This window comes from Capra hircus, chromosome 8, assembly GCF_001704415.2.
Source record: "Capra hircus breed San Clemente chromosome 8, ASM170441v1, whole genome shotgun sequence".
Taxonomy (NCBI): domain Eukaryota; kingdom Metazoa; phylum Chordata; class Mammalia; order Artiodactyla; family Bovidae; genus Capra; species Capra hircus.
In genome coordinates this window covers 60,177,476-60,200,477 of record NC_030815.1, presented here as the reverse complement: position 1 = coordinate 60,200,477, position 23,002 = coordinate 60,177,476, and the positions used below count along the sequence as shown (strand labels likewise).

Sequence of the window (23,002 nt, the reverse complement as noted above, 5' to 3'; positions counted from 1 at the left end):
AAGAAACTGCTTAAATGGCTCCATATAGAGCCTTAAGTTACAAAGTACAGTCCTGCTGCATTCTGCATTATAGGGTTATTTTCTGTATTCTACAAATATTTCTCAGTCACACTTAAAGTAGAAGATAAATGAGGTGTGGAAAGCTCTCATGGGGTAAACTGCTGGAATTTTTCTTCCTCTTCACCTTCCACTTGCCCCTTAGCAGTAAGTTGTGTAGAATGATCCTCTGCATGGGACCACAAAAGCTCTGTTCATCCCCACTCTCAAAGAACAGTTGCCACCAAAAAAGAAAGGCACAAAGATCAAAGAGACTTGCCCAATAAGTGTTCTCAAGACAGAGTAAATGGGCAGAGTGAACTCCAAGAAAGACCATGGGATGCGGGGGCCTTGTGACAATCACACTATTTCACCACAGCTTGTTGTCTACGTTTCCTTTAAGGTTCTTAGCCATCAGCCTTGGGGAATCATGAACGAATAACTCGACTACTGCATTAAAGGTTGACATCATTCCTCTGTTTGTCAGTCACAGATGAGCTAATTCACATTGTAGCAGTCACACACCATAGTGGGACTAACTTGTACCTGTGGCCAGATTGCAGCATATACATAATGTTTCCAGATCTGTTATAGCAGACACCGCTTTTGTTGGTTTGCTTTTCCCCAAGTTTTTAATTCTCTTTGAACTAGTTTCTTTCTAATGGCCCTGATCTATATCTAATATATTGCCTGAGTTTGTGTTGACGGCATCTTTATGTTTTTGATAGTCTTTTAGGCCTTTAGACCTTTTTTCTGCTTTGTACCAAAATGTAATGATGATATCCCCATGCCACCCCCAGTTTAGAACATGATGGGTCCAATAATTTTTTTTAATAAAATTTTGGAGCCTGTAGTCTTTTGAATAATACTGTAGATTCTTAGGAACAACTCTCTGTTACTGTTACATCATAAACAATAACTGCTACTGGTTGAATTTGGATTAATAATACACATAGTTCATGATAAAGTTGTTCATTGAAATTAATATCACAAAGATATATATTCTTTCATTAAAACTTAGTGAGTAGGAGCTTCCCTGGTAGCTTAATGGTAAAGAACCGGCCTGCCAATGCAGGAGAAATCCCAGGTCTGGGAAGAGCCCACATGCCATGGAGCAGCCTAGCCTCTGCACCATACCTACTGAGCCTGTGCTGTAGAGCCCAGGAGCTGCAATGATTGAAATCCGAGTGCCCTAGAGCCTGTGCTCCGCAACAGGAGAAGCCTGAGCACCACAATGAAGAGTAGCCCCCGCTCGCTGCAACAAGAGAAAGCCTGCTGAAACAATAGCAGTTGCTGCCCAGTGCAGCCAAAAATAAACAATTTTTAAAAATTAGCAAGTAGAACTAATTTCCAGTTCTATGGGATAATATAGGCACTGTTGCAAAATGGTTTGTATTATTTGACATAGCACTCTTCATCCAAATTACACTTTACATTTTTGCTGAGGAACTGTCATTGAGATCCCTGAGGATGAGTGAAGCCTTTCTTTTGAACAGAGTTAGAAACACTGGCATTCTATTGAATCTGGTGAGTGAGAGTGGGGAAGCTCCTGTGTATTACATGAAATTTGTTTAATGCTCAGTTAGTCTCTGAACCCTCTGATTTGCAACACATTATTACTCATTGACGATAAGTCATTAGAAACACCAGTTAGAAACTGGGAAGAGGCGCATTTTTCTAACACTTTTAAAATATTTTGGATTTTTAAACAATGAAGTGTAGTGTCTGCTATTTAAAGTTTTATATTTTGTTTGTGGTAGCAAGCACCTTTGTAAAACGTTAAGTGCTGAAGAATCCTTGGACTTGTTGCTAAAAGTTCTTATTGTTAGATCCTAATTTGGATGCCCTGCTTAGATTGTGACAAACTGTTTTTTCCTTAGAATTTTTAAAAGCATAGACCTGGGGGTCCTGCTGTTCAGAATTTGCTTCTTCCTCCTGTAAGATTCTTAATTAATGAAGCCATGTAATTTGATTTTCTTTAAACAGGTGATGATGTAAAACCTAAAGATTACATTGTTGCACTTCAGCACCCTGTGACCACTGACATTAAGCATTCCATAAAAATGTTTGAATTAACATTGGATGCACTTATCTCATTTAACAAGCGGACCCTAGTTCTGTTTCCAAATATTGATGCAGGTAATTGAACTTGAAAATATGCCACCTACCTTTCCAGTTTTTTGTTTATATCATGTCTTCTTTCGACTGACATTCCTGTCCTGCTCATCTTATCATTGAAGGCCATTCTATTCTGAAAGTATTCTGTTTTCAAAGGGTCATGGCCAATTTTTCAGTAGACTGAAGAGTTTGTGATATTATTGTCAAGTCTAGTAGAAACTTAATAGGAAAGAAATACTTCTAAATCTCCACTCTATTTTCATGTTTAGTCTCTTCCCTCCAGAGAAAATGCAGTAGCCAAGAGATATAAACCTTAGAAGTTGAGTGTCTCTTGGAAACTAGTGATCCCACTGACCACAGTAGAATAGCCATTAGTTATTTCTTGTGAAAAATTTTCCTTTATCTTGTAAACCATTTAACAGTTGGTTCTTTCCATAGGGAGCAAAGAGATGGTTCGAGTGATGCGGAAGAAGGGCATTGAGCATCATCCCAATTTTCGTGCAGTTAAACATGTCCCATTTGACCAATTTATACAGCTGGTTGCCCATGCTGGTTGTATGATTGGGAACAGCAGCTGTGGGGTACGAGAAGTTGGAGCTTTTGGAACACCTGTGATCAACTTAGGAACACGTCAGATTGGAAGAGAAACAGGTATTTACCTTTATCTTTCAACTGACTAGGCTTACTACATTTGTTTGCATTGTTACAGGTATGCATGTATCAGTGCCGTCATATGTGTTTATGAATAAATGAGTAAATGAGGTTAATGACCAACTGTAGCCTGAAACCTGCAGATAGCACACATATTACCAAAGTTTTAGGGCCCTACTTGTATTTTTATTGTCTTTGTAAGAGCAGAGCTAAAAGTTTCTTAGTTAATTATGATCTTTAATAGTTGTGTTTGAGAATGTGATTGAATGTTTAAGTATATGAATGCTAGCCTTTCATCTTCCTGGGTCCAGTAAAATGAAGGGAATCAACAATACCCTTACACTCTTGGTTTGAGCCGTGGGGGTTCTCTCTCCTGATACGGAGGACCCTGAGGAAGGAACAGTTTGGGAGGGGGTAGAATTAAGAGTTCTCTGCGCTGCGCTTAGTTGTGTCTGACTCTTTGCAACCCCATGGCCTGTAGCCCTCCAGGCTCCTCTGTCTGTGGGGATTCTCCAAGAATACTGGAGTGGGTTGCTATGCCCTCCTCTAAGGGATCTTCCCAACCCAGGTCTCTCGCACTGCAGGTGGATTCTTTACTATCTGAGCCACCAGGGAAGCCCAAGAATACTGGAGTGGGTAGCCTATTCCTTCTCCAGGGAAACTCCCCAACCCAGGAATTGAACCAGGGTCTCCTGCATTACAGATGGATTCTTTACCAGCTAAACCACCAGGCAAGCCCAAGAGTTCTCTGATGGCCATGTTAAGTCTGAAATGCCTTTGAGATATTGGAGTGGAGATGGCAGGTTAGCACCTATATTGTTCCAGGAAGAGCTGAAATTGAAGATACAAATTTGAGAGTGATTGGCAAATGGGTGGTGGTAGTTAGGATATCAGTTCAGCTGCTATAACAGACACAAGAAAATAGTGCTCCAAATAGATTTTCTTTGTTTCTCACTGGTAAGTCATCAGAGACTTAACTTCCATCTCTCTCTTTTTTTTTTCTGTCTTCTTGATGGTTGCTCCAGCTCTTGCTCTCACTTGACACACTGGCATATTTTAGCCACTGGGGAAGGAGGAGAGGGGAAGACACCCTTCCCCCTAAAAGCACAACTTGGAAGTTGCAAGTATTTCTTCCTACAGCTTAGAATGTTGTCACGTGGCCACATCCAAGGGAAGCTGAAAAATATGTATAATCTTTAGCTGGGTGATCAGATGTCAGACTAAAAATTCTGCTACTGGTACAAAGGATATTGAGGATAATGGCACACTCTGCCAGGAATGATACTGACATTTAAAACCAAGGGATGAAATGAGATTACCCAGGGGGGAACATGTAAATAGGGAAGAGAATGGAGCCCAAGACCAACCTCTGGAGTCTTTCTGATGAGGAGGGAAGAGCCAGGAAGAAAGACTGAAAAGGAACTGCCGGAAAATCAGGAGTGTGATCTCATTAAGGCCCAGAAAAGAAAGAGTTTCAAGGAGATGGTGTTGAATGATGCTGAGAGTTCAAGTAAGACATGAATAGGGAATTGAACACTGGATTTGGCACCAGGGTCGTCTAGCAAAAGCAGTGTGTCCTTTCTGCCACCACACTTACACAAACACATGCCCTCCATCCTTTCCTTCTTACCTTCTTTACACTGGAGGGTGTGGGCTATGGGGTCACCCCTGCCTGTCCATTGCTTAGCCTTCTGTGTTCTAAAGCCCCACCCTCCTGCCTTCGCAAGGACTATCAGTCATCCTTTCTCTTCCACGTTGCTTCCTTAGCATTTAAACATGCCTACACCTCTGTTATGTTAAAACTACAAAACAACCCCTTCTCTGACCCCACACCTCTCCCCAGCCACCACCCTTCTGCTCTGCTCTTCCTCATAGCCAAGTCTGTTGAAAAACATGTCATTGTCACTGTATTTACTCCCTCAAATTGGTCGGAAAATGTATAGAGAGAATGCGACTGCATCAACAGCTGACTGGCTAACTGACTGATACCCTGGCCTGACCAGATCCAGCAACTGGCCGAGTAGATGGAAGTCAGGGCAGATGGAGAGAGTGGATGTGCTGGATGACTTTATGAGTGACAAGTGGATACTGGATTAATTACCTTATTTATTTCAATAAAGAAACCAAAGTTTTATTTATTCTCTTTGGGAATAAAGGAATCTATGCCCCTCAAGTATTTGATATATGGAAATATTGCTGAGAGTGCTTGCAAAGGTATAAAGTAGAAAAGTTCATTTCTCTAATAGAAGACTTGTTTGAAGCCTTCTGGGTTCAGGACTAATTATGAGCATGACACACTGCTCATTTCTGTCTTCTCTTGTTTCTCCCACTTCTGAATCACCGTGACATCACTGGACTTACCTAGGCGAGAATGTCCTTCACGTCCGGGATGCTGATACCCAAGATAAAATATTGCAAGCATTGCACCTTCAGTTTGGTAAACAGTACCCTTGGTGAGTGTATACTTTTAAAGTGATTTAAAAGGGGAGTTGCCTTGGGCACTATTTTCAAGCTGTTTATCCTAACAGCATTCTCATTCTGCATTCTTAGGGGTCCCTGTCTACTGGTGAGATAGGGCTTGTTAATACCCGCTATGACTCTACTAAGGGTTCCAGTGGAGAATAATTTATTTGTCTTAGTTAATTAATGTAGCACTTCTACCAGGAAATATTGCTTTAGCCTATTTGAATTTATGTAAGTATTAGAAAATAATGTAACTGATTTTCTTTAAAAACAGTACATTTCAGCATTTTAATTTAGACTATCCTTTCTGTTTCAAATTAAAGATGTTTTCCTTTACTTGAAACTTTTTTTCTGAAAATAACTTTTTCCCCATAAAAGTAAAGATAAAAAGCAAAAAAATACTTTTTTATTATCCCAAACTATGATATATTGGCTTAAAAGAGGTAATTTTCCTTTGATCTTATTGGCATTTTGTTAATGATATCTCAGGCTGGAAACAGTTGTATTTCAATCAACAGTAGTTTTAGATATTCCGTTGATAATATGAAGGTACTTAATTAAGTGTTGCTGAAGAGATCCAGGTATTGTTTTATATTTTAAAGGGAAAAAGCCCAACCTATGAATTACCTGAAGTTTCAGATTCCAATAATACCATGTCCTCCATATAATTTAATATGTGCAAGAGAAATATTTAATTTAGTTGACTTTTTGGACATTGCAGTTCAAAGATATATGGGGATGGAAATGCTGTTCCAAGGATTTTGAAGTTTCTCAAATCTATTGATCTTCAAGAGCCACTACAAAAGAAATTTTGTTTTCCTCCTGTGAAGGATAACATCTCTCAAGATATTGACCATATTCTTGAAACTTTAAGTGCCTTGGCTGTTGATCTTGGCGGGACGAACCTCCGAGTTGCAATAGTCAGCATGAAGGTAAAATAACACCTAAGGTTATAACTTTATATCCCACATGAGTAGTTGATTTTCTTAAAATATGGTTGGAAGGTGGGACTATAAACATACATAAGAGCTTGTAATCATTTGCCAATAGTATTGACTTACAGTCCATTACAATGCTTGTCTTACTATTTTACTAATCACTAACATTTTAAAGAGGTAAAATTCTCAAGTAATTCAAGTTTGTAGATTTGAGCTGACAATGGGAGACCCATTAGACACCAGAGAGGGCATCTACCATGCAGGAGACCTGAAATTCTATACTCAGTAACAGCTTGGAGCACGGAGCATGTTGATTACTCTCACTGCCCTGGGGAGGGTATCTTCAGATGGTGAGGGGAGTTGCTTCTCCTCTGGATCATGATTTTAGTTGAGTTCAGCATACGTTCAGTCTCTTAAGCAAACCAGCACCATAGCGTGGACAGAGCCTTTATAAAACACCAAGACGTCCGTGATAAAATAATCTTTGATGATGTGACAAGGAAGAATAAAGTTACCAGAAAAATCTTTGAAACATTATAGGTATATGACATTTCAGGAATCCATGAGAAATATAAAGGACTTTAAACACAAAGTCGTTTAGATCAATTTTTAAAAAGGCAAAACAAAACATGATTTTATCTAGTGAAGCCAAAGGGCCTCCTTTATAAAATTTTTTTTGGGGGGCCACACTGCGTGGCTTGTGGGATCTCAGTTCCCTGACTAGGAATTGAACCCAGGACCTTGGCAGTAAGAGTGTGGAATCCTGATCACTGAACTGCCAGGGAATTCCCTATAAAAGTATTAATAGGGAACTTCCTTGGTGATTCCGTCCAAGAGTATGCCTGCCAATGCAGGGGACATGGGTTCAGTCCCTGCTCGAGGAAAATTCCACATGCCTTAGGAGCAGCTAAGCCTGTGCACAACTGCTGAGCCCAAGTGCCACAGCATCAAAGACCCAGAGCAGCCAAAAACTAAATAAATAAATTTTAAAAATATTACTAGAAAAATGTTTTCTTAACATATGATGGTGATGATGATGTGAAGTCGCTCAGTCGTGTCTGACTCTTTGCAGTCCCATGGACTGTAGCCTACCAGGTTCCTCCATCCATGGGATTTTCCAGGCAAGAGTACTAGAGTGGGTTGCCATTGCCTTCTCCAGGGTTCTTCACATACATTCCATATCAATGACCCAACACCCTCAATAGTGGCAGGTCTAAAGATAGTCTCATTAAAATCACATGGAAAAGAAGGATATTTTCTGGAACATTATTTAACATAATTCTCAGAGTTAGGAAGGGAGTAAAGCAAGGAATGAACAGCAAAAATGGCGATTGTGCCCAGGATAAAAAAAAAATTATAGATAATATGAATAAACCAACAAGCTTGTAGAATAACACAATTGAGTAAAATGGTTAGATATTATGATAAATATGTAAGTATCAATAACTTTTACTTATATGAAATTGCAGATAAAGATTTGAGTTTTTCTGTAGGTGAGTATTTGTCAACCCTGATTGCACATTATTAGCATTACATGGAAGCTTTAAAAAATTATACGGATGCCTAGCCTCCACACCAGACTAGATAGATGCCAGTCTCTGGGGGTAGGGACCAGGCATCAATATTTGTTCAAAGCTGTCCAGGTGATTCTGATGCACAGTGAAGGTCAAGAAGCACAATGAGGTTTATTTTTAATGACAGTCATTAGTGACAGTTTTAACCCTTGTAAATGGATAAAAAGCCATTAATTGGCCTCCCTCGTTGCTCAGTGGATAAGAATCCACCTGCCAATGCAGGAGACATGGGTTTGATCCCTGCTTTGGGAAGACCCCACATGCCAGAGCAGCTAAGCCTGTGCACCACAACTATTTAGACTGTGCTCTAGAGCCCGGGAGCTGCAACTACCAAAGCCCTATAGCGCCCTAGAGCCTGTGTTCCGCAACAAGCCACTGCAACGAGAAGCCCCTCCAATGAGAAGCCCCTGCACCACAATGAGGGGAAAAGCCCACTCAGCCATGAAGACCCAGCACAGCCAAAAATAAAAAAAAAACTTTTTTAAGTCATTAGTAACAGAAGAATGGAAAAAGAGATCATATTTAGAACAACATAACTTCTAAGAAAAATCTAAAGCAGAAAACTATGTGACCTATATAAAGAACATCTAGAAACTATAAAATAGAAAGCCTTGAAAAATCTCCCGGATGGGAGTGCTGAGTATTTTTTAAATGCCAGGAGTTTCCAAACTGAATTGAGTTTAACATAATTTTAGTCAACATTTCAGTGAGGCTTTTTAAAGTTTAACAACATTATTCTGAAATTTACTTAGAAGACACAAGTGGGAAGAGCACAGAAAAAGAAAATTTAAAACCAAGAATAATTAGGAGGGACTATGCCTGATTGGTATTGAAACATGTCACCAAGCACTGTAATTTAATAAACACCATGGTTTGATACCATTATTGGCTTCAGTTATAGGAGATGATTAAAATTTACTTGGCATTTTTATTTAGTTGCTTCAGTATTTAAACAAGGGAATTTATCAACCTGAAAGAGTAAAATATGACCTTTCAGTGAAGATGCGGATTAGCCAGAAGAGAGGGCCCATCTGGTTGGCTGTGGAGTTGTCACCGCTTCAGTGGCCATATGCCAGGTTGGCTTCCTGGAAACTAGTTGGGTGTAACCAAGGGCTGGCCCAAGCCAGCAGGGGCTCTCTTCCCAAGCAGTCATCTGAGTCTGCAGTACTATGCCAAAGCAATGTCTGATTTATCATGAGAATGGTCAGAGATTCACTGTGTACTCCTCAGCTAAGACCAGTGAGACAGATCTGGTTTTTCTCTTTCAGGGTGAAATAGTTAAGAAGTATACTCAGTTCAACCCTAAAACGTATGAAGAGAGGATTAATTTAATCCTACAGATGTGTGTAGAAGCCGCAGCAGAAGCTGTAAAACTGAACTGCAGAATTTTGGGAGTAGGTGAGATTGTGAATTACATATCCAAGCATGTTCATTCCCATATGCAAAGTTTGCTAAGTTCTGATGCATGACACGGAACATCAGGTCACTGTCGTGTGTGTAGATGGCTCCAGTCCTGTTTGTGGGCCCTCAGCAAACATTGTGAAAAGTATTGATGGAACTGTCAGTCTATGGGGAGGCACAGGTTTAGCCTTACATTACCTTGCAGTCCTTGGTAATGTTTGTTTTAGGAGATCTTGGGTGAATAGTTTGTGTTCTAAGCCCAGAAAGCCAGCATAGTCTTCTGAGATTGCTCAACAGAATTATCTTCCTTGTGTTTGTCGTGGAGCTCAGGCATTTCCACAGGTGGCCGTGTAAATCCTCGGGAAGGAATTGTGCTGCATTCAACCAAACTGATTCAAGAATGGAACTCCGTGGACCTCAGAAGCCCCCTGTCTGACACTTTGCATCTCCCCGTGTGGGTAGACAATGATGGCAACTGTGCCACCCTGGCAGAAAGGAAATTTGGCCAGGGAAAAGGCCTTGAAAACTTTGTGACACTTATCACAGGCACAGGTAAGAGTCGAGAAGGCTGCTTCGGATCTCGGTGTGTGTTGGGCACGTGCCTTTACCTTCAGGCAGTTTCACCTTCCCTTCCTGCTTCAGTAAGGCCTGAAGGCGAGAGCTGAGAATACCCAGGTCTTTTCTGAGCATGTGCCGGCCCTGGGCGTGAATGTGACCTTCTGAATTGCCAGGAACTGTCAGAGCTCTTCAAAGCCCTTATTCCGCAGCTTCTCATTGCTAGTTCCCCAGCCTTTCTTCCCACTCTCTTTGGCTAGTGTATTGTTTGTCACAACTATCATCCATTGCCTTAAGCAGCAGAAACCAGTAAGTATATCTTGCCTTTAAATGTCTTTGACAAGTGCCCCCTGGGTAGCCTCTCGGCCCTTTGAGCTAGAGAGTTCTGAGGAGGGTGAGATAAAGACCAGCCCTTTGAGCTAGTCCTCCAGGAACCACCAGCGAGGTCTAAACAAACCACCACAGTGTTTTGAGAATAGTTCATTCTCCTCTCTCCGGTATTGCCATCCACACTGGGAATGTAGGCTGTTACTCATGGCCATCGCCAAGCTGGGAGGTGAAGGGTAGGGGTGATGGGACCAGAAAATGCCAGAAATCTCTAAGATTCAGCTGTTTTCTCTCAATTCCCCTGTTTGCTGTAAATGTTTGGTTAGTTTCCAGAGTTCCAAAAAAAGTTGATTCTGACATTTTTTGTTAGTTTATCACTGCTTTAGTGGAGGGGTGGACTTCTGGAGTTCCTACTTTGTCACTTCTGCTGATGTTCCAATTCGTTTTTTAAATGAGGAAATGGATTCAGCTAGTCAGTGTTGGAGGCAACACTTGGTCTCACATTTCTCCCTTCAAACCCTGTGTGCTCTTCAACTCCATGTAAGACTCCCTCCATGTCAGACTCCCTCCACGTCAGACTCCCTCCCTAAACGGATCACGCACTTAGTCTCAGACACAGTTTAACAGCTTGGATATCATTTCCTAGTTCAGAGGAGTACATGCTTAGTCACTTCGGTCATGTCTGACTCTGCGACCCTAGGGGCCATGGCCTGCCAGGCTCCTCTGTCCATGGGATTCTCCAGGGAAGAATACTGGAGTGGGTTGCCATTTCCTTCTCCAGTAATAACCTGCAAATTAGAGGAGTGCGGATTGAGGAGTAGGTGCCACAGAAAGTAAGAGAGGGCAGCTCTAAAATGCAACACCTATTAAGGCCAAATGCCCTTTCTAATTCCTCAGCTCCATGACAAAAAAAATTCACTGATATTCATAATTATTGAATCATACATTTTTAGACAAGGTGGCATTAAGAAGAGCCAAAACTATTTAATATTCTGTTTAAGAAAGTGAAAATGAAGTCGCTCAGTCGTGTCTGACTCTTTGGGACCCGTGGACTGTAGCCTGCCAAGCTCCTCCGTCCATGGGATTCTCCAGGCAAGAATACTGGAGTGGGTTGCCATTTCCTTCTCCAGGCGATCTTCCCAACCCAGGGGTTGAACCCAGGTCTCCCACATTGCAGGCAGACGCTTTAACCTCTGCACCACCAGGGAAGCCCTTAAATACAAGAATACAGTCTCTCAGAAAACCTCCTATAGAGACACAGAACTTCAGATCCAAGTACTAACATTAAAGATTTCAAGGGAGGAAAGGAAGCCAGGTTGAAAGAAGGGGGAGGAGGCGGGAGAGGGGGGGCAAAAGGGGTGGCCTTACAGACATCTCCTGCCACCTACAGATGCCCAGGCATTATGGGACTTTTCCCTGGGCCTCCAGAGAAGGGAGGACTGGAACTCGGCCCTACCAGAAATCAGACCAGACCAGAACCAGAATTCGAGTTCTCTGCTAAGAGAAGGTGATCAGTCTCTAACCCTCAGCTCAGGCTGAGGGCCCTTTGACCAGATTCCTGCATCCAGGACTGGGGGACTAGAAAAACAGGGAAGGATAGGAAGGGTTAAGGAGAGGAAAGAGAGAGGGAAGGGGAGAGAGGTCAATAAAGTCTCTTGTTCCTTACCAGTCGGGGCACTCTGGCCAGTTGTCCACATCAGGAGGAGACCAGGGACAAAAGGGTCCCAGTTGGGGCCACTGGGTCTGGTCCATTTGCAGGCAAGCTGGCCCCGGAGTACCCTGAGTGGTCAGGATGTCAGTCTCAGTGAAGAGTCCCCGCCAGAGTTGCCATTTGTTGCAGGAAGAGGGACCCCTTCCAGGGCCCGAAACCGGGCTCTCGTCTAACACTCGGAAATGAACTGTCGGAGGAGACACATGTGCTGACAAAGCAAGAGATTTTATTGGGAAAGGGCACCCGGGTGGAGAGCAGTAGGGTAAGGAAACCCAGGAGAAGTGCTCTGTTTAAGAAAGCAGGTGTTAAAAAAAAAAAAAAGGTGGTATATGAAACCTTTTAAAAAGATTATCTTATCTCGGATTTCCCCCAAAGCAGAGCCTGAGGCAAGGAGTTTGGTGTGGGTACTTTATTTTGGAGGTGATCCTGAGACACAGGACTGAGGCAGTGGGAAGAGTGGAGCAGAGCAGGAGAACCACTAGAAGATGCATTATCAAAGCTACCTTGGAAGCCTGTAGAATCCACCCAGAGCTGCCCACTACATCTGTTGGCTCCTGTTTCTCCTTGTTGAAGGTTGCCTCTGGGCAACGTGCTCCCATGGCTGCTGGCTCTTACTTGAGTGCCAGAGAAGACCTTGGTGAGAACCAAGCTGAAATCACAGTGATTCCAAGCAGATGCAACACAGGGCATCAGAGGATCACTAAACATTTCCATCCAAAAGGATTCCAGATGAAGTTTTGGTACTTGGTCAAGTTTTAGCTATTTAAGGAAGTAGGCACCATACAGGACCTCACATTCCAAAGTATGCTAACAGAGGAGGCATCGCTGTAGCTCAGGTTTCTGTTTCAGGTGCAGAGCCACTTCAGTGATTGTCGTCTCTCACTATAGGAATCGGTGGGGGGATCGTCCACCAGCATGAACTGATCCACGGCAGCTCCTTCTGTGCTGCAGAGCTTGGCCACATTGTGGTGTCCCTGGATGGGCCTGACTGTTCCTGTGGAAGCCACGGGTGTATTGAAGCATATGCCTCTGGAATGGCCTTGCAGAGGGAAGCAAAAAAGCTACATGATGGTGGGTTTCTTTCATCTGAGGGATAAATAGCCAAGTGGTAGATATTTTCAAAGTAAATATTCCAAAAAGAGCTGAATGCTGGAAGCCAGAACTTTCAAGCTTTTCACTCTCTAGAGGAAAATCAGGACTCCGCATACTGAAGCTCAAAGCCTCTCTGGCCCTGACCCCTATTAACACTCTTCCTCTCCAGCAGTGGACAGGGACTAGGGTCTTGAGCTCCAGGAGAGCAGGGGAGATTTCTTTCATTTTTGTCTTCTCAACCCCTAGCACAGGTTGGGTATCTTAATACAGATTTAATGGAGAAGTAAATGGATAAACATACAATTTTTCAAGTCTGAACGGTCTTTTGAATTACAGCTGTTTCTGGACATGTTATAATATCGGGATGGTTTCCAGTCTAATGTAAGAGGGAATCATTTAATATCATTATAATATGGTGTGTCAAGTGCAATGAGAATGATGGCCAAGGAACATACATGCATATAGGAAGGACACCAGTGTCCCCTCCCTGCCCTCTCCATACAGGGAAGGGAGCATTGGGCTGTCTAGTGGAAAGTCAGAGGGTAAATAGAATTACTGAGGCAAGTTCAGATGAGCCAGGCAGCACTTCCAAGCATAGGAAACAGAGGTGTTGTTGCATAAAGGCAAGGCAGGGTATAGTGTAGCCAGAGGTTTGCCAGGACCAGCAGCTAATGGAGAAGCCACTAAAAAACTTTAGGGAAAAGACAGATCTGAATTTTAGGTTGTTCACAGAACTTGTTTTCTAGGAAGACAATGATAGTTGAGTGGAGGACGGCTTTAAGGGGGACAGTGTTCTGTATGACTCGCAGTTCTCTGGTTGGGTAACTGTGGTTGGGAATCTAAGAGAAGGAATAGAGTCTGGCAGAAGATGATGGTTGGGAACCAATGGGATGTGCAGGAGCAATGGACAGAAGGCAGCTGGCCACAGGGATCTGATGCTCAGGAGAGGTGACGGGGCTGGACTTGGAATCCTTGGCATTGAGGTAGTTATTAAGCCTGTGAATGAGACTTGGAGTGAGATGAACTGAGGGTGGAATCCTGTGAAACATCAGTACTGGTAGGCAGGGAGGAAAACCAGGAAAGGGTAAAGCCACAGGAACCAAAGAGGGAGTGGTTCAGGGAGAGAGTGGAGGGTAGTGTCAAGTGCTGAGCAGAAGGCAACCAGCAAGTTCATTGGTTTGACCCTGAGGAAGGACCCCAGTTGAAGCCATGAAAACAGTGTTGATTTTCCACCTCATTTTTATCATCAACCCCACTAAGAAGTCTAAATGCTTAGACACTTTTTCCTAGTCAATACCACCCCATGAAACTTGAATACCACAGAAACGTTGGTTATTTAAGTATTCTCTGTATAAAATTTTTTTGCCCCTAAGGATCAGTTTTTGCCCCCATGGGGATAAATGCTCATCTTAAAGAAAAGTTTGGTCAGGTAGTGGGAGCAGAAAGCTAACTACCCTGACTAGGAAGGAGGGAAGAATGCCTTGAGGGCGAGGCATCTGGGTGCCCGCACGGGCGGAGAGGAGACAGCGAGGGTGCAAGGAGATGTGGGAGCAGAAGTGGGGGTTGAGAACCCAGGAGAGGATCGGAGAGGGGCCCGTACAAGGCCCTGGGGCAGCAGGGAGGAGTGAGCTACAAAGCCCAGGTTGGGGGGTGTGAGAACACAGGAGAGGATCGGGGAGGAGCCCGTACAGGCCCTGGGGAGGCAGGGAGGAGGGAGCTGCAAAGCCCAGGTGGGGGGTGCGGGAACACAGCCCTGTTCATAGGCAGGGGCAGGAGAGTAAAGGGAGTTCCTGCCTGGAGGAGTCCTCTCCCTAAGAGGCCAGAGATATTGACAGTGGGGGCAGGGAGAGACAGTCTGAGGAGATGAAGGCCGAGAAGGGCCCTGAAGGGGACTGGCAGAGTGGGCAGGGCAGCTGTGAGGGCCCCTGAAGATAGGAAGCCCCCAGCTTTTGTCTAGGTAACTGTCTTCTTGGTTGGGATTTTCTCCCATCAGAGATGGAGTAACAGCCGATGAGGAGGGAGAGTGATCTAGGTTGGTGATTCGGCAGTGTCAGGGCAGAGGACAGTATTCCTGTAGATAACAGGAATACTACATTTAGCATTTCCTCTGGCCAGCACTTGGAATCCTGCTAGGGTAGGTATCTTTACCCTAGTCTTAGAAGAGAAGCACGTGGAGGTGACGCGTGTGGGCAGGGTAGTGCAGCCAGCAGGGGCGGAGCTGACAGCTGAACCCAGGTCCGTCAGCTCCGGAGGCGCTGGGCCTTCCTGCTGCTGTGGGGCACTGGCAGCAGCCTTGCATCTCAGCTAGACAAGGAAGGAGATGAATGCAGAGGAGTGCTGGTAATTTGCAGGAAAAAACACTTCATGACTGTTTAATACGGAATGGAGAAGCGAGGGAGGGTTTTCTAGTTAAAGAAGTTTTGGATGATGTATAACCAGGCAGCAAAGGCCCCTTTGGCAGATGTAGTATATGGATATTTATGATGACTGCAAAGTGCAAAAAAAGATGATCATCTTCCCACTTGGGGGCCTGCTGCCCACAGACACAGTTCTAAGTATGGCCTTCCCACGGGGCTGCCGCAGCTTGTGAATGACTGCTGCTCCTTCTCGCCTCTGCCCAAACAGAAGACCAGCTCTTGGTGGAAGGGATGTCAGTGCCAAAAGATGAAGCTGTGGGCGCACTCCATCTCATCCAGGCTGCAAAACTCGGCAACGCAAAGGCCCAGAGCATCTTGAGAACAGGTGAGCACACAGCTCTGGGCAGCTCTGCCTGGGGGCAGCCCGGAGCTCCCGCAGGTGCCCAGCTGGCCTCAGGACCAGTGCTCCGTCATGTCTGTCCATAGTAATTTTTCTGCTTACTGAGGCAACAGGGAATTGCATTCAAGGTATTTGGTAGCACTGCCTTTTTATTTTTTAATTGGAGTATAAATGCTTTACAGTGTTGCATTATTTCCTGCTGTACAACAGTGTAAATCAGCTCTAAGTATATAAATATATATATCCCACTTCCCCCATCCTTCTCCCCTAGGTCATCACAGAGCACCAAGCTGGGCTTCCCACCAGCTGTCTGTTTTACACATGGTAGTGTATACGTGTCAATTTGTTCCACCTTCTCCCCTCCCCAACCCCGTGTTTCCACAGATCCATTCTCTGTCTGCACTTATATTCTTGCCCTGCAAATATCAGTACCATTTTTCTAGATTCCATATGTATATGTTAATATATGATATTTTTCTCTTTCTGACCTCACTCTGTATGACAGACTCTAGGTTCATTCACATCACTACAACTGACTCAATTTAGTTTCTTTTTATGGCTGAGTAATATTCCATTATATATATGTGCCACAATTTCTCTATCTATTCATCTGCTGATGGACATCTAGGTTGCTTCCACGTCCTGGCTGTTGTAAATAGTGCTGCGGGGAACACTGGGGTACATGTGTCTTTCCGATTATGGTTTTCTCAGGGTATATGCCCAGTAGTGGGATTGCTGGGTCATGTGGTAGTTTTATTTTTAGTTTTTAAGGAACTTCCACTGTTCTCCATATTTAATTTTTTAAAGACCTTCCTTACTGTTCTCTGTAGTGGTTGTATCAATCTGTATTCCCACCAACAGTGCAAGAAGATTTCCTTTTCTCCACACCCTCTCCAGCATTTATTGTTTGTAGACTTTTTGATGATGGCCATTCTGACTGGTGTGAGGTGACACCTCACTGTAGTTTTGATTTGCATTTTGTAGTGATGCTGAGCATTTTCTTGTGTGCTCACTGTCCATCTGTATGTCGTCTTCGGAGAAATGTCTGTCTAGGTCTTGTGCCCATCTTCTGATGGGGTCATGTGTAGCACTGTCTCCCGCTCCCTTTTGTGTCTGTGTCGGGTCTTCGGTGCTGCTCAGGCTCTCTCTAGTTGCAGTGAGGCTTTTCACTGCAGTGGCATCTCTCGAAGTGCGGGCTCTAGGGCACAGGGGCTTCAGCAGTTGCAGTGCATGGGCTTAGCAGTTGTGGCTTATGGGCTCTAGAGCACAGGCTCAGTAGTAGTGGCACAGGGGCCTAGCTGCCCTGTGGCGTGTGAATTTTCCCAGATCAAGGATCGAACTTGTGTCCCCTGCACTGGCAGGCGGATTCTTAACCATCAGATCACCAGGAAAGTCCATGAAGAGCTTTAAAAGCACTGCTTCCCATGAGGCTGTATAGGTGAACTATTCCTGGCTAGTGCCCTTTTTCACATTCCTCTTTGACTTTGGATTGGGCTCTCTCCCAAGAACTTATTTTAATTTTTGTTTTCCTGTAGCTGGAACGGCTTTAGGTCTTGGGGTTGTGAACATCCTCCACACTATGAATCCTTCCCTTGTGATCCTCTCTGGAGTCCTAGCCAGTCACTACATCCACACTGTCAAAGACGTCATCCGCCAGCAAGCCTTGTCCTCGGTTCAGGACGTGGACGTGGTGGTTTCAGATTTGGTGGAACCTGCTCTGCTCGGCGCCGCCAGCATGGTTCTGGACTACACGACTCGCAGGATCTACTAGGCCTCCCAGGAATGCACGAGGACAGAGACTCGAGAGCTCCTTGGTGGAATCAGGTTGTCTTCTAGATGAGCACTTCTTATTAGGCAATCTGGCAGGCGACTACGGCAGAGAAGTTTTTGCTTTTAGTCTCCTCTTCCAAAGTCAGTTTTCCCAACCTGATTTTGTAGATGCTGCTCCTCCTGGGGTTATTTAAGCTCAAACCTTGTCATACTCTTCTGTGCCAAAAGGAGCTACAACAGTAGCCAAGGACGCCTTAGGACTCCATTTACTAGATGTACCACTCAGACCTGCAGGCCTTGCTTGGGGTGGGACCTTGATACTGGAGTTTTGAGTTATTAATCCTTCCTCCTCTGACCCTAAATTCAGAACACAGAAAGGGATCCAGTCAGGGAATGGGAGGAAATCTCACCACAAAAGGCTTAAGTAAACTCTTAAAAAGCAGTTTTATTGAGGTATTTTTTTAAGTGCACAATTTGGTAAGTTTTGACATCTATACGAAATCATGGCCACAATCAAGACATCAGGCGTATCTCTCGCTGCTGTACATTACTTGCTGAAAGATGTCATTTGCTATTACTCTCTCAGAATCTTGAGCAACTGTAGATCAGAGGTCTGAATTACAGTGGCCTTAGTGACCTTGTCCTTATCTTCTTAAGGACCGCTGAGAAGCCACTAGGACTTACAGTCTCTGAAAGATTAACCATCCCAGAAGGATCTTTGCTACTGAGAACAGACACGTCTCTCTCCAGTAGCTTTTCACATTGTGTTGAATATGACTGGAGTACTGATAAAGGCAGTGTTTATTGTGTGTTATATACCTAGAGCCCTGGTGGCTCAGACTTACATTTGCCTACAATGCGTCTGCCTACAAAGCGGGAGACCTGGGTTCAATCCCTAGGTCGGGGAGATCTCCTGGAGAAGGAAATGGCAACCCACTCCAGTATTCTTGCCTGGAGAATCCCATGGATGGAGAAGCCTGGGAGGCTACGGTCCATGGGGTCGTGAAGAGTCAGACATGACTGAGCGACTTCACTTTTGCCTAGAACCCACATCTGTGAATCTGGATTCTGGCTAAGTGAGATTCCATGTTTGTATTGGTGTCAAGATGCAGAGGCCAAGGTTCTTGCTATCAATTTCAACCTGGAAGAAATACTAATAGCCACCACTTATTAAGTGCCTATTGTGTACCAGGCTCTGAACTTGGTGCTTCATATACATTATTCTAAATTCTCACAACCAGTAAGGTAGGTGTTTTAATTCCCATTTTATAGAGCCCCAAACTAAGTCTTAAGTGGTGTGCCTAGAACCACATGGCTAATGAGTCTTAAAGATAAGGTTTGAGGCAGGTCCCTCTGTGCTTTTTCTGCTAAGCTACACAACCTCTAGTCATATCAAAATCTTCCAAAGTGCAAATACATTCTGATTTACTCCAGGCTACCGAAAGCTTTCACAAGAATATCTCAGTAGCAAATGAACTGATTTATCCTTGACACTATCTCTCAGTGGTGAATTTAATAAAATATTCTTGTATGCTGTGGAAATTTTGCCAATATAGTATTTCGTCTAGTGACAGGTTTTTATGGGTACTTTTAAACAATCTATAAATTAGCATATGTTTTTCAGATTTATTATTTTAGGAAAACCTGAAGGTTTCTACAACATATTATTTCACTTGTTCACATGTAAAGGAATCAAGATTGTATTTGAATTCCTTCCTTCCTGGTGGGTTAATGTGAAAAGATAGGCTGGCTGATTCCTAGAACTCTGTCAGCTCTGAAATAATCTCTAGGTCCTGGCTGAAACATTCCATGCTGATTCCTGGGAAGGAAGCTTGCTGGCTTGGCCATCAGCGTCTGGGGCCAGTCTGTACTGTGAAGGGGCATCTATTGTTCCTTGGTGAAATCTACAACTACTGTATATACCAGACAGTTGCATTGCTATCAAGTTTCATACCAAGTATTTGGAAGAATGATACTGAATCTATAAAACCAGATCTCAGTTTTTATTAAATTCATGGAAAGGCTAATATATTCCAACATTATTACAACTAGCTAAAATGATCACATCTTAATTTATTTTAATGTAAATATTTTTATGTTACTGTTCTGAGCCAAATTCTAAAGAAAAAATAAATTATTTCCTTGTGGAAATCCTGACATTTTTCTATTTTGTTTTGCTCTTAATTAGCTCATTAGCTAAAAACATTTCCCTCCCCAAGAGATTTGTTATACTGCTTACTATTTGAAGGTCTTATAACTTCTTTAAGGTATTTAACATGGACTTAACAATCCCACCAAAAAAACCTTGTTAATAGAAAGCATTGTTATATAACTTAAAAAAAATATATATATATATTGCAAAATGATCACCGCACTGTTAAGCTAACATCATCACAATCCATAGTTAAAAGTTTTTTTCCTTGTGGTAAGGACTTTTAAGATTGATTTTAGTAGCAACTTTCAAATATGCCTTATGGTGTTATCAACTATAGTCGCCACGCTGTATATTACATCCCTGTGACTTATTTTATAACTGAAGTTTGTACCTTTTAACCCTCTACACCCATTCCCCACCTCCCAACCCTGTCTGGCAACCACCAATCTGTTCTCTGTGAGCTGGGTTTTGTTTTTTTGAGATTCCACATAGCACTTAGATCATATGGTATTTGTCTTTCTTGGTCTGATGTCTTACTTATTTAGTATAATGCCCCCAAGGTCTATCCATGTTTCACAAATGGGAGGATTTCATTTTTTTTTAAATGGCTGAATACTATTCTGTCATCTATATTTACACCAGATTTTATCCACTCATCTGTCGATGGACACTTAGGTTGTTTCCGTTATCTTGACTGTGTAAGTAAGGCTGCATATACTTCTTGGAGTTAAGTGCTTTTGTTTTCTTTAGATAAATACCCAGAATTGGAATTGCTGGATCATATGGGAGTTCCATTTTAAGTTTTTTGAGGACCCTCCATACTGTTTTCCATAGTGGCTGCACCAGTTTACATTCTCACCAACAGTGCGCAAGGGTTCCCTTTCTCCTCCTTCTCTCCAACACTTGTAATTTCTTGTCTCTTTGACAACAGCCATCCTAAGAAATGTGAGGTGGTATCTCATTGTGGTTTTCATTTTCATGATGATACTGAGCACCTTTTTCCTTTGCCCACTGGCCAGCTGTATCTCTTCTTTGGATAAATGTCTATTCAAATCCTCTGCTCATTTGTAAATTGTTTCTATGCTATTGAGTGTATGAGTTCTTCATGTATTTTGGATATGAACCCCTTATTGTATGTATGATTTGTAAATATTTTCACCCTTTCAGTAAGTTGTCTTGTTGATAGTTTTCATTTTGCTCTGCAGAAGCTTTTTTGTTTGATGTAGTCCTACTAACTGACCATATACGTGTGAGTTTATTTCTGGACTCTTTATTCTGTTTCGTTGATCCATGTGTCTGTTTTTATGCCAATTATTATTTTGATTACTATAGCTTTGTAATATGATTTGAAATCAGGGAGAGTAATGCTATCAGCTTTGTTCTTTCTCAAGATTGCTTTGGCTATTCAGGTCATTTGTATTTCCATACAAATTTCAGGACTGTTTTATTTTTGTGAACAAAATGCCATTGGAATTTTGATAGGCTACATTAAACCTTAGATTGCTTTGGATAGTACGGACATCTTAACAGTATTAATTCTTCCAGTCCGTGAGCATGAAGTCTGTTTAGATTTCTTTCATTGGTGTCTAATAGTTTTTAGTGTTGGTTATATTTATTTCTAGGTATTTTATTTTTTGATGCAGTTGTAAGTGGGACTGTTTTAATTTCTCTTCCTGACAATTTGTTATTAGTATACAGAAATGCAACAAATTTCTGTAATTGTTTTTATACCCTACAACTTAATTCATTTATTAGTTGTTATTGGTAACAGTTTTTAAGAGTTTAGTCATGTCATCTGCAAATAGTGACAGTTTTATTTCTTCCTTTCCAATGTGGGTATTTTTTTTTTTTCTTGCTTAAGTGCAGGAACTAAATGCTGAGCACCACTGAGTTCTTGGACCAACTCCTTCCTTTTTATGAAGCCCCACGTGGGTACTGTAGGCATTAGAGACAATTCAAAGTTACCATTGCTATGTAACAAACCACCTCAAAACTTAAGAGGCTTAAACAGTAATCATTTTCTCTCATGGTTTCTGTGGGTCAGGAATTTTGGAAAGGCTCTACCTGGCAGTACTGACTCAGGGCATCTCATGTGCTTGCAGTTAGGCAGTGGCTGGGGCTGGAACAGGGCTGGCCATGCATCTCTCTTTGCTTGTAGTTTCAGGGTCTCTCCACGTAGGCTGGTTTGGGCTTCCTCATAGCATGGTGGCCTCAGGGTGGTAGAGATTTTTACATGGTGGCTCAAGGACTACCAGCTTGTTTGTTTCAATAAACCAGCCGTAAACTATGTCGCCCTTTACAACCTAGCCTTGGAAACATATAGCATTACTTCTGTCATATGATGCAGTCACCTTAATTTGGAGAAAGTCAGACTTTACTGACATAACTGCCACATCTACCTTCAAGACACCCATCCTATGTGAGACGCAAAACCAGGCCAGATGACACCATCAAGACATTATCAAAAGGTAAGCTGTCCCATGTAGAGGGTCATGGGAGCTCAGGGGAAAGGAAAGGCATCACGTAAGTGGCCTTTGAGCTAGTTCTTAAACCCAACTTTTCAATGTGATCTTTTCAATGACATTAGCAAGGCCTAAAAGCAACAACTGGTTGGTGAACAGCAGCAAGCAATTGCTTGATTGCAATCTCAGGTGGCTAAAGGGGAGGAAGAGCAATAAGACCAGCAATGCAGCCCAGATCAAGGAATGCCCAACTAAGTAGCTTGGCGAGGGGAAGAGAGGCAAAAAAGTAAACACTCCTGTCCCTTCCAGACATAATTACCACACAAGAGACGATGGACTTTCCTTCTTGGCAATGGCAAGACCTAACCCTGCCCACCCACCTCCTGAGTGTGGCACTACAGTTGTTTACATCAGCCTGCATCCTGGAACTAGTATCCGGTAACTCTAGCAGATTTCTGAAATGTGGTTTTATTAGTCCCTCGATCCATCACCTGTAATGTGACAGGTTCTGAGAGCAAGTAGTGAACGTGCTGATGCCTGAAATGGAGCACAGCCTCCTACAGGCACCTGTTATATCGATCAGTGTGGTCCAGAATGTTCTGTGATGATCTAAATGTTCCATAGTCTGCCCTGTGCAATCCAAGTGCATCCTAACTACATGTGGCCACAGCGCATATGAAAAGGAGCTAGGGCTAGAATTGTGTTTTTAATTCTGACTGATTTAAATAGCCACTGTAGCTACTGTACTGGCCAGCAAAGTCTAAATGAAGGATCTGACAACAGGAATATGAGCAATGTGCTAGGAATGGCACAGCTCTCAGTGTGCACTACAGGGATTCAGAGAAACAGGGCCAGGCATGCTCATGCCATCCCGACTCAGGTTTACTGGCTGAATCCAGAGGAGTAAGTGTCTCACTAGTTTCTACTGCCCAGGGAGAACCCTGCTGAAATACACTACCCAGGCTCCTACAGTCAGGACAGTGACAAACGAG

General features: G+C 43.0%; 1 protein-coding gene across 3 annotated transcripts in view; it reads left to right on the top strand.

Moving 5' to 3' along the window:
* GNE (glucosamine (UDP-N-acetyl)-2-epimerase/N-acetylmannosamine kinase) overlaps positions 1-21,350 on the top strand; it is a 57,203-nt gene extending 35,853 nt beyond the window's left edge. The window contains exons 4-12 of one of the 3 annotated variants that reach the window (XM_018052164.1): positions 2,023-2,175; positions 2,593-2,805; positions 5,171-5,258; positions 5,990-6,200; positions 9,049-9,178; positions 9,512-9,733; positions 12,663-12,845; positions 15,492-15,608; positions 17,159-21,350. In XM_018052164.1, the coding sequence (XP_017907653.1) occupies positions 2,023-2,175; positions 2,593-2,805; positions 5,171-5,258; positions 5,990-6,200; positions 9,049-9,178; positions 9,512-9,733; positions 12,663-12,845; positions 15,492-15,608; positions 17,159-17,394 (1,553 nt within the window). In that variant the 3' untranslated portion in view covers positions 17,395-21,350. The remainder of the gene's footprint in view (positions 1-2,022; positions 2,176-2,592; positions 2,806-5,170; positions 5,259-5,989; positions 6,201-9,048; positions 9,179-9,511; positions 9,734-12,662; positions 12,846-15,491; positions 15,609-17,158) is intronic. The other 2 variants (XM_018052165.1, XM_018052166.1) reach the window with 2 other exon arrangements.